The following is a 14,995-nucleotide window of genomic DNA, read 5'->3' on the forward strand; positions in this document are numbered from 1 at the left end:
TGTGAAGAATCCCCTAACGGATGATTTGTCTACCACTCCATGTTGGAGCATTCCCAAACAGAATCGAACCCTTAACCTTAGTTAAGCTAAAACGACCTCACAGCCAATCGATCTAAACGTTCGGTAGTACTTATATGATAGCTTTTGCAATGATGATTTTATGGATGTCCCGAGAAAGACGGCAAGGGATGGTAATAAGAGGAATCCTGCTGGTCGGGGCAGCTTCCTAACTCTTGCCCCTTTTCTGTAACACTCAGCTTCGGATCAAACGAGTCAGTTCAGGGAATTAGATTCCTTGTCCAGTCATATGATGGATTTTTTTTCCCTTTCCAAAGGATGGAATATCAGATTGGACGTGTTTTATTCAGAACAAATCAAGCATACGCATGATGTACCCTATTTGATGTTTTTTCACATGATGATAATGATGATGATAAAAAAAAACACAGTCGTTTCCTTAGCCGCTTAAAGGGCAGCATTGATCGATGATATACGAATGATCCGTGCATCTGTCCTCCAGAATTAAAAATCAATTTTGTAAAAGTTTCGGGAATTAATAATAATGGTGGTTGCTGAAACTAAACTCTCAGGATGTGGTCTATCTTTGCCATGCTCCATACTCCGATAGGAAACACAATTTAGAAAATTGAGGGCGGTGACATTTCAACTAGCTATATCCCTTCTTCTGATGGCTTCCATATAAAATAAAAGCACGGGGCTCGCCTGATTGAAGCAGGAAGGAATATAAATATCATAGAAATCAAGCCCTGAAAACGTCCATGTCTTATTTGCCTTCTTTATTTAATTGGCATTAGATAAAAGGGTATTACAAATTTCATATTTCTAGTTAACAATTAAAATCATCGACTGTATGAGAATGTATATACCCTGTCAGGCTTCATTCAAACCGGCACCCACAAGCCAATATAACTGGACAGAAAAAAAGGATCGAAAGGAAAAGGCGCTGGCCGCTGAGCCTTTCCGGAAAAAAATATATATATATATATTTATAATACTTGTCTCAGATGGATGACTAATCGAGGAGAACGAGAGACCCTGAAGGCATACCTCAGGACAGAGGACAAGAAGGTCAAATATCTGAATTGTTCCCATAGCTGATACCGTACGAACAAAAATAAAAATCTTGAAGGTTTCCAAGCAAGAGATCTCTTATAATATAAATTGGCAATTAAAAAAAGAAGAAGAAGAAGAAGAGGTAGCTGATGGGGACATACCAGAAAAGCCCCTCCGACCAAACAATAATAAGCGAGCGTGAACAGGGTATGTGTTTAACAAATTGCAATTGGCGACAAGGCAAGGCACTAATATTCCAAGACCAAGAGCACGGAGACTAAGGTACAGGAATGAAAAATGAAGCAGTGTCGTGGGGCGCAGTAAAAACGACCCAAAACGGAATTAGGCGAACGAGTGCATATAGATCATAGATGGCGACTGCATATATAAATCATGAAACGAGAGAATGGGAATAAAGAGAGAAGGCATGCCCTAGAAGTTGGTGAAGAGTACACATTGGTAATACAAGTGAACATTATTTTATACCCCCACACACACGCGCACACAGAGTATAGTACCAGACTACCAGTATAGAAAAGGCCAAAAGTAACCTCTTTTTTTTTTTTGGGGGGGGGGGGGGGGGACGAGAGCGTTTGAGGGCGGATCGTAGGTGGATGGAAAGGATGGGAAGGGGGTTTGTATCACATCATTATTATGCCACGCCGCTGCCTTTACTCTCTCGAGACCCAATTGGGAGTTTTGCACGCCTGCTCCCACTTATTCATTTTACTTCATTTTTATCTCTCTCTCTCTCTCCCCTCCCTTCTAAAGCTCATCCACTGACAAATTTGGCTCTCTCTCTCTCTCTGTCTTCCCCTTCCTTACTTTTTCTCCTGCGTTCATATTTTTCATCTTTTGTCAGGTTCGGCACGAACACAATTCTGCCAGGCCTTGACCCCTAAACTCTCATCCCATTCTCAGTCAATAAATATCTCTCTCCACAAAAGAATATCCTAGAAAAGCAGCATACTCGGGCCCACCTTTTTCCCTTCCTCATCGATTCCACAAAAACGAATGTAGATTTAACCCAATTAGACTTAGAACCATCCGCGCATTTATTGACAGATTAACCCGTTATTGTTCTCACTACGTTCCAAAATCGACCTGGTTCCCCCTAATCATTCTCCACCCAATTCCCACAGTTTAAAACAGCATTAAAGCCCGTTTGCTTCTGTGGAGACGCAAGCTGTTAGCAGAGTCGCGTTAGTTTATTGATGTGGGTCTGTTGTGGATTAGATGATGGATACCTTATTTAGGGTAGTCAATTTTAAACATCAACCTCAATCTGATCAATCCCTCAACTCCTCCACCAGTCTCGCTTCTAGCAGCTCCAAATCTTCCGCACAAAACTTCTGCTACCCCCCACCACCAGACGAAGAATGCTTCAGCCTTTTCATGGATGAAGAAGACTTGTCCTCGTCTTCTTCTAAGCACTACTATCCTTGTCATCCCCAGCCTTCCTCCACTACCACCCCCAGTACCACCGCTGATTTTTCCTTCTCACCCACCGGTGACTTCAACCTCGAATTCTCCGGCAACGGCAAGTGGGCTTCCGATATCCTCCTTGAAACAGCTCGCGCCATTGCCGACAAGAACAGTGCTCGTATCCAGCAACTCATGTGGATGCTCAACGAACTCGCCTCCCCTTATGGCGACACTCATCAAAAACTCGCCTCTTACTTCTGCCAGGCCTTGTTCGCCCGCATGACCGACTCTGGCCTCCGTACCTACCGTACCCTAACCTCCGCATCTGACAAAAACTGCTCTTTTGAATCGACCAGGAAGACCGTCTTGAAGTTCCAGGAGGTCAGCCCTTGGACTACCTTCGGTCACGTCGCTTCCAATGGCGCCATCTTGGAAGCCCTCGAAGCTGAGCCTAAATTACATATACTCGATTTCAGCAATACTTATTGCACCCAATGGCCTACCCTTTTAGAGTCCTTGGCTACTCGCACTGACGATGCCCCGCACCTCCGTTTAACCACCGTCGTCACCAGCCGACCTGGTGGTTCCACTGCGGCAGTTCAGAAAGTCATGAAGGAAATAGGTGCTAGGATGGAGAAATTCGCGCGTCTCATGGGTGTACCCTTCAAATTCAACGTCATCCACCATACCGGTGATCTTTCAGAGTTGAACTTTGCCGAATTAGATATTAAAGATGATGAGGCTTTAGCTATAAACTGTGTGAACGCTTTGCATTCTGTCTCAATTGTTGGTAATGGTAATCATCGTGACGCGTTGATATCCTCGTTTCGGAGATTACAACCTAGAATAGTTACAATAGTGGAAGAAGAAGCCGATCTTGATGTTGGGTATGATGGTTTTGAGTTTGTGAACGGGTTTGAAGAATGCTTGAGGTGGTTTAGGGTTTATTTTGAGGCGTTGGAGGAGAGCTTCCCGAAGACGAGCAACGAAAGGCTCATGCTTGAGAGGGGGGCAGGACGGGCGATGGTTGACTTGGTGGCCTGTGATCCGTCAGAGTCAGTTGAGCGACGGGAAAGCGCGGGAAGATGGTCGCAGCGTATGCATGGGGTTGGGTTCAATACGGCGTCGTTTAGCGACGAGGTGTGCGACGATGTGAGGGCGCTTCTGAGAAGGTACCAGGAGGGGTGGTCAATGACACAGTGCTCCCACGCCGGAATATTCTTGTCGTGGAAGGATCAGCCGGTGGTGTGGGCCAGTGCATGGAAACCTTGACGACATGATGCCATGAGCGTGATGTATTCGCACGTGCTCTCGGTTTTTTTTCGCACGTGCGTGGGGCTAAATAAGAGTCTGTCTGCGATGTGTATTTTCTTTCTCATTTCTTAATTTAAATTTATTAGGTTACGAAGACATAGGGATTGAGGATGGTTGGGAGATGAACTGGCTTGTGTCAAAATTCGAAAAGGAATGAAGCACATTGGTTTTCGATATTCTTGTTAATTCTTTGATTATTATGGTTTGAAAATGTGAGTGAAAAACTAATTGATCCATCCCTCCATCCCTATCTTGCTTTTAATTAAATAACTATTTTTTCTAATCTATGCAAAATAGTTAATTAAAATGTTCTTATAATTAGAAATGGAGGGAGTAGCGACACTTTTTTTTTCTCTCGGAAGTTACGGTTTTATGGCTCTATTCATGTTGATTAGCATGACTAACTACACCCTCTTTTTTGGCAAAACAATTTCTGCTCTAGAGTTTTATTTCTGTTATTTCGAAATAACTATGGTTGTAAAATTTCGATGAAGTACTATTTATTTTTCGTAACATTTTGCTTTTTCATTGATAAAAATAACGGTAGGTGGAATTTAATTGCTACTCCTCCGGTTCTAATTATAAGACCCAATTGACTTATTTGAGGAGATTAATAAAGTAAGTTAAGTTGGTTATTTATAATAAATAAGTGTTGTCATTCCTAAAATATCCTTGCTAATTAAGTATATTGGTTAAAATTATCATTATTAGAAGGATTATCTTGGAAAAAAATGCATAAATATAAGAGACAAAATGGATTGGGGTCTTATAATTAGGACTAAATAAAAAGTCAAATGGGGTCTTATAATAAGGACCGGAGGAGTACATTATTTTTAAATATTATTCTATTTTAATCAAACACTGATATATATATTTTATTAACATTTATGCTATTTAATATTAATTTTTTTAAAACATTTATGCATAACCTTCAATTATTTAAAATGTGGAATAGCCTGGTTTAAGAAGGCAGTTCTCCTTTTGTGCTAACTGATGGTAGTTAAGATATATATCATATTTTGGTGCTGGTCCAATTTGACCCGAGACGAGCTGCATAATTAATAACTAGTCTTTGAGACAAATCATAATCATAATTAATCTGATAGCCTTGTATTTTTCACAATATTTAAGGTGTTGTTTAGTTGCTGGACTTGGCCGACCGTATTTGTTGTTAGTTTATGTTGCCAAATGGATCCAAAAAGAAATTGGGTTTGGTATGTGGTGTGTAAGAATGATATCAGCTAAAAGCAAATTAGGATTTTAATTATCAGTATGAAACTTGGTCATTACATACCAATAAATAAAACAAAGGTCATTATCTTGTTTCTGGACCATAGAATCTTTGGGCGGCCACGGTGCTGAACGAGTTATGTTTAGGGAATCTCATGAAAAGGCGTAACAGTCATAGTGGCTCAAGGGCTTTAGTGGCCTCCACGCTGTTTTGAAATGGAATTCTATTTCTCAGTTGTTTTTTTTTCCTTGTTTTCTATCGCTCCTCCGAAGTCTATCATCTTCATATTTGACAAAGATTTCAGCTTTACGCTCTTTTACGGCCCCACAGACTCTGAACTCTTTCTTTCATGGAGGGTTCATCATCATGAGTAACTTTTGCCCTTAAAAACCAATATTTTTGCTATTAAAATAAAGAAGCCCCCCCACCCCCCGGGGGGGGTTGGATAATGTTTTTTTAAGTAAATAAACAATGAAAATTGAAAAGGAACTATTGCAAAGAGTCGGTTCATCTTTTAAGGTTTGCATTTCTTGAACTGCTCCACGTTTACATAACATACCCACTCTTCATCCATTTGCATATATTTCTTTCCCTTTGCCATTAGGATTATAAAATGGTTCTGGTTGCTTTCGTTTAGTATTCTTTAAGGAGCTTTGATGGTGGCCCATGCCTTCTTCTGCAAGTTTAAGCTTTGGAATGCTTTTCTATTACGCTGACAGCGACCCGCTGATCCCTTTGTTTTAATGGGACCAGGTTCAAGTAAAACGCCAGTTCTGGTGTACTCCAGCCATAGTACCTCATGGTTATGGTCACTCTCTCTTGTTTTTTTTTTTAAAAAAATAAAGTTCCGAAAACTCTAGTTCATAGAAAAATTTACTGGGACGAAAAAGGAGGCAGAAAAAGGCAAATAAATAAGGACAAATCGCCATAAAGTCTTTAAAAAAAGGTATAATCAGTAACAAGTCCCAATAGTAACAAAATAGCAATTTTAAGGTAGGAAATGACTTATTAAGATTTTTTTTTATAGTTATTTCCTTTTATTGAGAATTCATAGTAATTCTTGCACTTACATGTGAAATTGATGTTAGACCCCCTGTTCTCCTGTTCCCTCTGAATGTTTCGGGCATCAGCATGTCAATAAATAAAGACTTTGTAGTTGGTCTTCATTTCGGTCACATGCTGCCTTTATCAATGGTTCAAAACTACATAGCTGCCCATCGGCACCGGCAGATGTAACACAACACTCTGATCTGCTACAACTTACTCCATTGCAGTTAACAACGAAAAGGAAACACAAAATCGAAGGGACTAACAACCATGAAAGAGCGAAGTCAATTTAGTCTTCTCATCATTGTATGTAGTTCGACACTGCAGGATAGTATATGATCGTGAGAGAAGAATATGGTTTCAATAAGGCTCTCATTTCAATTCTCACCAAAAACAGCTTAATTTCTCCGTGCGGGTCACTTTTGGTTCTGGGGTTCCATTGTAATTGTGCAGAAAGCTCGATAGGTAGCTGTTTTCCTCCCCACTTCACCGACCAGAAGAGCACCAGAAATAGAATCATTGGCTTAAAGTGGGATTCCAAGTCAGCTACTTTTTGAGATTCTGGGAAGATTTACTTTCTCGAGAGCACAATACGACAAAAAAATTGAAAGTTTCAATGACCAGCATAGCATTTCAAAAGGGGCATGTGGAAAATTTCTAGATAGTGGACCTCCTAAATGTAAAGGGAAAAAACGCCATGACCACATGAAAGAATCATTTATACGTATACACAAGGCATCCTGATACAACCGATAAACAATGCTGGCTTATTAGCAAAACTTACCCCAGCAGACAACTCGATATGAATAAATCTCAGACTAATACTGCCAACTTCCCAAAAGGAAACTGTCAGTCCACTGCAGGTTCTTCGCCCTGAAGTTCCCGTCTCCCAACCTCTGCTATGAGGTTTTAAAGCAAGTGAATACCATAGCAATGGAACTCGGCTGAAAGATTCAACGAGATTTCATATACGATTACAAAACGTACAAAGGAAAAAATACATTTTCTAAACCTAACCCACCCGAGACAGTCTCCATTTTCTATGCCAATAGATAGAAACTCTCGGCCACAATGGGAATTCAAAATTGAACTCCAGAGGCCGATCAGCAGGTCCTGCCACTATCAAAGGCAACCAAACATATCTCGAGTCCCTTAAGTCAGCTGAATTCCATCGATCAGCCATGAAAATGAATGAACCTGGAAGCCCAGGTAGAGGGAAAACAAAAGTGCTCTGAGCAAAGAAGGTTGTTTGTTGAAACACTTTGTTTCCTCCAATGCATGGATTTCCCAATGTCTCCCAAGGCCCCAGGATTGACTCAGTTGCGTGAGCGAGTGCCTCATTTGGGGCCCATCCAGTGCAGCCTGATGTGATCATGTAATATGTGCCACGGTACTTGAACAGGGCTGGTGCTTCCCGGCGTTGCCCAACAAGAATCCTTCTCACGACAGATGTCACTTTGAGATAATCTTCAGTCAGAGGTCCTATGTGCAGTTCACTATTGTCCTCAGAGGAATATACTAGATACGCCACTCCATCATCATCCTTGAAAATCGTCATATCCCTGCTTTCATGTCCATGTGGTCTTTGACTACCAAGATAATCAAAAGGACCATCAGGAGTATCACTGATTGCCACTCCAACAGCTGCCTTGGTATAGTTGGCATCATCAATATGCATCCACATCACATATTTTCCAGTCTTCTCATTGTAAATCACTTTCGGCCTCTCAAGTACATTGGACTTGTGCAGATCATGGGTTTCATTTGTTTCCTGAGCCGCCAGGACAATTCCCTCATTTTTCCAAGTCCACAAATCCTTGGAGGAATAGCAACCAACTCCTATAATGTCCACCTGATGGAGTAAGAGATGTAGATTAATTTGATATTTGTCACAAAGGTATGCAGGTTTAGCAAATACTGTATTGATTGAAAACGAGTTCTCTTGGTAGTATGAAACAGTTTTGAAAATAGTTCCTTCATTCACAACAGTAACTGAGAAAATTTGCTTTTATCAAGAACAGGTTTACTTGAAATACATGAAGTAGAGGGAAGAAAAGGAAAAGCACATATAGAATAATACTATTAGCGGAGTGTGTTGAGTAGAGTTCTTATATAAAAAAGATGAGAAGAGGAAATAATCTCCCTTGTTACTTAGACTACAAAGCAATGATAAAAAAGAAATAAGAATTGTCATAATTTTGAAATGAATGGTTCTTGCATCAATAATAAAAATTGCTTAGTTATTTAAGGCTGATTACATATACTTCTCACCTCTCCCCTAGATCATTCATTTCCCTTGATGGAATCCCATAATACTGGTGCTTTAGAATATCTTTAAAAGTTATACTTTCTTAGACACGAAATCATGACATTGCATGCCAACTCAATTACACTACCAATTTACCATTTTAACTCGTGTGAAACAAAAGATAATAAATTTGATCTTTCCCTTTGCAACCACCTAAAGCCCTACCCACAGGGTGAGAGAACAGACCAAAAAGTGGAAAGCCAACAAAGATCTTTCCCTTTCATCGTTTTTTGTCATAAAATGGCTTTTCAAGATTTTCTCCAACTTACATAAAGGCTTGAATGGTTTAGAGTGTTCAAGTGACCAATTTTTCTAGGGATTATCAAAATGCCATAAGTATTTTGGTCTTTTGGAAGTAAAAACTTCGTTTTAGCATTACGATAGGAAATCATAATAAGTGGACTTAAGAGCCTTGGAATGGAGAAATTTTATACAGGATCATCAGTTGTTCAAGGAAGTCCCGTATTCTTGTAACAGTACCAAGTCATCAAGACTTAAACTAAGCATATCAAGCAAAATCATTATATATATTGAATACACAACACTATATAAATACTATTTGCCTCAAAATAAATTGCTTTTTTCAGAAGTGAAAAAAGGCACGAGCAACAGTGTTTATTCGGCATTAGTCATATCACCTGGACCATTTTCTCTACCTTGGGCCATTATCTTTCCATAGATTGATGAAGCTGTCAAGCTTATATCTCTCAGTATTGTATTATTTGCATTTGCATCACGTTGGAATACTCTTACAATTACAATATCTCCTCTGTCACATTAACAGATCATAATATATCCCCTTTTGTAGACTGATGATAATATGGTATTATTATGCAGTTATGCTTATATTAACATTTGAAGAATTGAATAGGACTTCTTAAAAATATCATTTTACTGCCAAAGATTTGGACTACTGATAATGATATAAAGAATGAATGGTCCTGAACTCAAGAAACAGGGTAACTTATTTGAAAGTTGAAACTAACGAAAAGCAAAAGGCCCCTTAAACAACAATCTAACATGAATTAAATTCATATGTAAGTGAGCATCTGAGGAAAAGGAAGGATCCAGGAAGAAATGAGATTCAAATTTACATCTTTAATCTAGTGTGTTCCTTCATATAATTTAACATAGCATTGACATAGCCTATTCAACAACCATTAGTGTAACTTACTATAATAGAATAGAGACTGACTATGCAAACTCCAATTGCTATAACGGAAATCATTTAGTTAAAAATAAGATTTCTTTCAAATTAAATCACATACCCGTGCAATTCCATTTGTGGGAGATAGGTATGTGGGCCCATCTTTATACTCACCATACCAATAGTATGTCCTCGATATTTTATCAAACAGAATGCCCCCTCCATGGGCTTGAATGGGATTTCCATCAGTGTCCAACCAAATTCTCCCAGGCTGATAGTAATAACTATCATTGCCATTATCCTTCATTGGAGCGATAGCACTCTCCTGCCCAGGGAAAAATACGTGCCTCAGTTGGGATTCTTCATTCAGGAATTCATCTATCAGTGTGGTTGCCCGCTTAGGTCTGCGTTTTTCTGCCCGAGGAGACCTCTTTCCTCTCGGCGGGGGAATTTGAATGTTCTCCTCGTCCACTTGTTGAAGTTCACGTAATAGAGGATGATGACTAGCAAGCAATTGGAACTCTCCGTACTCTGTGTCTTTGCGGCGAACACTGGAAATCAAATTAAGCAACAGAAGACAACCAACCAAGCTCCATATCATAACAGACGTTGAGCATCTGCTCCCTCCATGGCAACGTAAAGTTGCTGATTTCCTGTTTTTGTTCCTCATCCTCATTTTCTCTACCAGTTGTCTTCAAGATAATGTTTGGTCTTAACAGGTTGCCACCTATGGTCAATAACCCAACTACATATAAGTGAGAGGTTTCTAATCTACATTGTAGAGAATACCCATCCACTGGGAAAAACATTCCCTTTCCAACATACGAGAAATGAAAGAAACATGCGCTATAATTCTATTACCATTGTCCAATTGTAAATTTTTATACTTAATTTATTAATTTTGTAAGGTGGATGCCTTTTTTCCATTATTACCGTTCTACCAAACACACAGTGAGACGGCATTACCATATTTGGTATCTAAATAGCAAACAGTAACAACCATCAATTCATCATATGAATTTTGAGCAAATGAAAGTATGCAAGGAAAATCAGACTAACGACTGATTTGTTACGGTCAAGAACATGGGACATGACGAGCTTTCCCATTAAAACATGGGCATCAGAGTTCGATCCCAAGTGTCAGGTGTCTAGGCATTTCCGAAAAAACCATAAAATAGCCTAGCCCCAAAAGATATCGCTTCCGAATGAAAGAAAACAGAAATCCAGAAGCGGACACTCAGTAAAGAAAAAGAAGAAAATACTACAGGATAAAAGCTACAGAATGATCAGAGGTCAGAACCAGAAAGCAAAGTGTGGCAAGAGTCCAAAAAATCACCAGGTATCAGCCGAACTGCGAGAAGAACAACAGTCTCGGACATGGAATTCTCTTGCCAGTGACGCTGCCGCTAAAACCACCCAACTAAGCTGAGCCCATTTGCGAGGGGAACACCGAAGTCAGAGGGAGCAATGGAGGATCATGAAAAAGGATATTAATTAGATGTGAAGAGAAGTATTGGATCTGAGGATGACGACGTTGACTAGTTACCAAAGCTAGTGTTTGTGTCCGCCAGTAAGGTTCGGTTCCTAATCCCTAATGTCTCGCAGGCATAGAAAGATTTTACGCTTCCGAGCATTCACTCTTTTGTCTTTCCTCTTCTGTTTTTCCCCCGTGTAGGACTTAGATGTCATCCTCCCATGATACAGTCCTATAATTCACTGTGTAGCGCTTAGCATCCCAAATGCCTTGAGCGGTTGGCAACATCTAATCATTTATACGCAGTAGCCAGTTTTTAAGTGAAGGCCACGTGATTCACGTCACCCCTCATCAAAAAAAAATAAAATTATTTTGACTAATTTTACTTCAACTTCTTATCCTCAATATAAAAATTAATTGATTAATTTAAAAAAATTAAAAAAATTAGTTAAATTAATTATTTATAATAAATATGTGCTGTTTTTTCTATGATATCCTTACTAATAAAATATATTGACTAGAAATACCACTATTACAAAGATTATCTTAAAAAAATAATAAATATGATAAACCAGTGGATTGGGGTTTTATATTTATGATCAAAATAATTAAAGACTAATTTTTAATATAAGACATCGTTTGACTTTTATTTTGGTTCTACATATAAGACTATAATCCACTTTGTCTCTCATATTTATGTATTTTTTTCTCAAGGTAGTCCTTCTAATAATAATAGTTCTAGCCAATATACTTAATTAGCAAAGATATTTTATGAAAGATAATACTTATTTATTACAAATAATTAACTTAACTTATTTTCTTAATTTACTTAAATTAATCAACTACCTCTTATATTTAGGATTGGAGGTGGTATTACAATACTTTGCAACCATCGTTGAACCCATAAATATAAATAAAACATTAAATTTCATAAAATATATATAGGGGAATCAAGTATATTGTTTTAGATCTTGCTTAAAATTATTTAAAAATAATTTTTTAATCATAATTTATGAAATATGATATAAATATGTGTGATGAGAGTTCTCAACTTAGGTGAAAGTTCTTATAAGCACTTATCAATTGCAGATATAACAAGCCCTTAAAAATTATTGTATATTATTCATTGTTTAATACTCCTCCGGTCCTTATTATAAGACCCAATTTGACTTTTTATTTGGTCCTAATTATAAGACCCAATCCATTTTGTTTCTTATATTTATACATTTTTTTCCAAGATAATCCTTCTAATAATAATAGTTTTAGCCAATATACTTAATTAGTAAGGATATTTTAAGAATGACAACACTTATTTATTATAAATAACTAACTTAACTTACTTCCTTAATCTCCTCAAATAAGTCAATTGGGTCTTATAATTAGGACCGGAGGAGTATATATTTATTCTAAAATATGGATAACAAACGAGTTCTTATAATTAACATGAGAGGTAGTATTTGTTATCAATAAAATTATATCTTTTCCCCTTGAATATTTTATACACACACATACATACGCTATTTTACGCGTCAAATTATCAGCTATAAAGGAAAAGGACAAACATATGGTTATGGTTGATGATCATGAATATGGGCTATTTTCCTAGTTCTGAAAAGAAATTGGAAAGCAGGACTTTCCTTGGGCGGCCTCGAATTTCCAAATAGATAGGCTGCCATTGGATTTTGTTTACTAAACTGAACTAAACATGCCCGCATTTACTGGAACTATAATGGACAAACTGTCCATAGCATCTCAGGGCTGGCAGATATTAGGCTAAATTTTGTTTTATTAATTATTTCATTATTTAGATGGGACCACGGAATCAGCATGCCCCTGTTTAGGATAGATAGTGGTAAAAATCTCTTATAAAAACGTTTTACGTAAACTGAGACAAAATTCTTTTTATATATTTCTCTCATATTCTGTAAATCACGATTAAAAAATTATTTATAAATTGTTCTAAACAGACCCTTAGTATGTTTATCAAGTGGCACTTCTGCACGTATCAAAATGTTTGTTAATTGTTTAATCAAAATATTTTTACATGAAAAATAAAGTAAAAGACTGATACTGTTTTCTCTTGTACACGAATAACTAGATACTAGTAAAACACCTAGTTTATACTATGAGCTCAAAAAAAAAAAAAACATTTAGTTCATGCTACCATAACTTCTTAATATAAACTAATTCAACGGCCCAGGGAAAATCTCATAGTCTTAAAACTAACGACCAAGCTCAACCATATCACATACGTCCCAGCCTTAATTTTTTTCTCTTCTAGATGATAGAAAAGGGGCTTCAGGTAAAATAACAAACCAGCTATTGACGAAGCTGATTGGAATTGGCAAGACTTGATAGAAAAATAATCCTTTTTTTTTTAATATGACCACATTGTGTTAAAAATATCAGAAAACGACGAATACCTGGCATCAGAGGAACACAATGAGAATAGAGCGGCTGATGAATCCGACCCATGTCTTGGACATACATAGCCGCGAAAAGGCCAGGTGTCAACGTCAGCGGAAAATGAAGCCTTGACTGTTTAAGGAGATAACCTTACCTGGAATTTTAAAAATATAACTAAGGACTAAAATTTGTCTAGACATGATTTATGAATCAAGATCCGTTAAATAGAAAAACGGAAAGTTGTTGGCCAAAAATAATTCCATAAACAATGGAAGTTCAGTATAAGTATTTAAAATACCATTTTTCAGTGGATTTAAAATACCTTATAAATAACAAAAACTCTCGGTAAGTTATTTAGCTCCCGTTGCTTATAACTAAGATTTCGATTTTTTTAATCTAAACTTATAATTTAAAAAAATTGTTACATTTATAACCAAATAGAAATACTTTAGTTCATAGTATATATTTTTCTCCAGAGAGCAGAAAAAGATTGAACTGACATACCATTTATATCATGATAATTGCTTTAAAAATAAAATCATTCTATGAATTTTTTTAACAAAAAGTAACGATGCAAAAATATATTCTAATCGTATAGGGAAATAAAATAAATACATCCCAGCGGGCGTCCCCCAGGTGCCCCTCTGGAGGTGTTTTCTGAGTAATTTTTTTTTTTTAAAAAAAGAGAATTATAATCAGCATCAAGAAAGAAATTTAATTATCTTAAAATTTATTGACAACTAAAAAATATGCAATGATGGGTTTCAAATTATTTTACTGGATAGAATTATAATCAGCATCAAGAAAGGAATTTTACTTAATAGAAAATAACAACAGACTTATACTAATCACTTGTCATTAAAATTCTTAGTAATTAAATTATTTTACTGGATCTTATGGTAACCCCCCCCAAAAAAAAAACCTGTCCCTGTACCCCGATCCGCGCCGAACATTTTTTTTGGGTATGCACCAGGGTATCCATCAGAGCGAGCCCAATGACTAATCTCTCGAGTACTGTCGGGCCCATGATGGGGGTGACCCTCCCAGGTACACTTGCTCCATTCCCATCCTTCCAGGAATCGAACCCTAGAAGTGATGGTTAAGGGAACACGACTCCCTTACCAGTCGTGCCAGCGTGCGCTGGTGATCCGCGCCGAACATTTATTCTTCAAAAATATGTCTGTTTATGCATATACAATCGTGCACAAAAATATGTGATACGTCGACAAACAAGCCATGGCACCGTTGTCCATCGGCTTCGGCTTGTAAAGCAGTCCAAACCGGGAGGAGAAACAACTCCGTTTTCATCTTTAACCGGTTAAATTATTTATTCATCCCAAATCATAAAAAATTATCTGTTAAATTTTAAAATGATAAATATGTAAATTTAGCAGATTTTGATATATCAAAATTACTACAAGGGATTTAAAATTCAACATAAACCTCTTTTGTCATTTTTTCTTCATTATTTTTTCCTCAGATACTCTCTAATATAATATTACCTCCAATCCTAAATATAAGATGTAACATAGTACAGATTACATTATCAAAAAAAAAAAACCTTATATT

General features: G+C 37.4%; 2 protein-coding genes across 2 annotated transcripts; one reads left to right on the forward strand and one right to left on the reverse strand.

The window, feature by feature from the left end:
- The first annotated feature begins 1,982 nt into the window (after positions 1-1,982).
- LOC114722401 (protein SHORT-ROOT-like) lies at positions 1,983-3,989 on the forward strand. The gene has a single exon (XM_028908433.1). The coding sequence runs from the start codon at positions 2,311-2,313 to the stop codon at positions 3,769-3,771; it is 1,461 nt and encodes a 486-aa protein (XP_028764266.1). The 5' UTR covers positions 1,983-2,310; the 3' UTR covers positions 3,772-3,989.
- A 2,747-nt stretch (positions 3,990-6,736) lies between these two features.
- LOC114722404 (uncharacterized) lies at positions 6,737-11,215 on the reverse strand. The gene is made up of 3 exons (XM_028908438.1): positions 10,883-11,215; positions 9,668-10,273; positions 6,737-7,943 (listed from the first exon to the last, which is right to left on the reverse strand). Exons 2-3 carry the CDS (start codon positions 10,220-10,222, stop codon positions 7,104-7,106), a joined length of 1,395 nt encoding a protein of 464 aa, XP_028764271.1. The 5' UTR covers positions 10,223-10,273; positions 10,883-11,215; the 3' UTR covers positions 6,737-7,103.
- Between the last annotated feature and the right edge of the window lie 3,780 nt (positions 11,216-14,995).

This window comes from Neltuma alba, unplaced genomic scaffold (assembly GCF_004799145.2).
Source record: "Neltuma alba isolate B1F8T4 unplaced genomic scaffold, ASM479914v2 tig00012092_pilon, whole genome shotgun sequence".
NCBI classification, from domain to species: domain Eukaryota; kingdom Viridiplantae; phylum Streptophyta; class Magnoliopsida; order Fabales; family Fabaceae; genus Neltuma; species Neltuma alba.

What these genes read in the sequence shown, in the direction of transcription:
- LOC114722401 (XM_028908433.1), top strand. Translation starts at nt 2,311, where the DNA reads ATGATGGATACCTTATTTAGGGTAGTCAATTTTAAACATCAACCTCAA.
- LOC114722404 (XM_028908438.1), bottom strand. Translation starts at nt 10,222, where the DNA reads ATGAGGATGAGGAACAAAAACAGGAAATCAGCAACTTTACGTTGCCAT. An exon ending in CCACAAATGGAATTGCACGG is followed by an intron (nt 7,944 to 9,667) that starts GTATGTGATTTA and finishes TTACTCCATCAG; the next exon opens with GTGGACATTATAGGAGTTGG.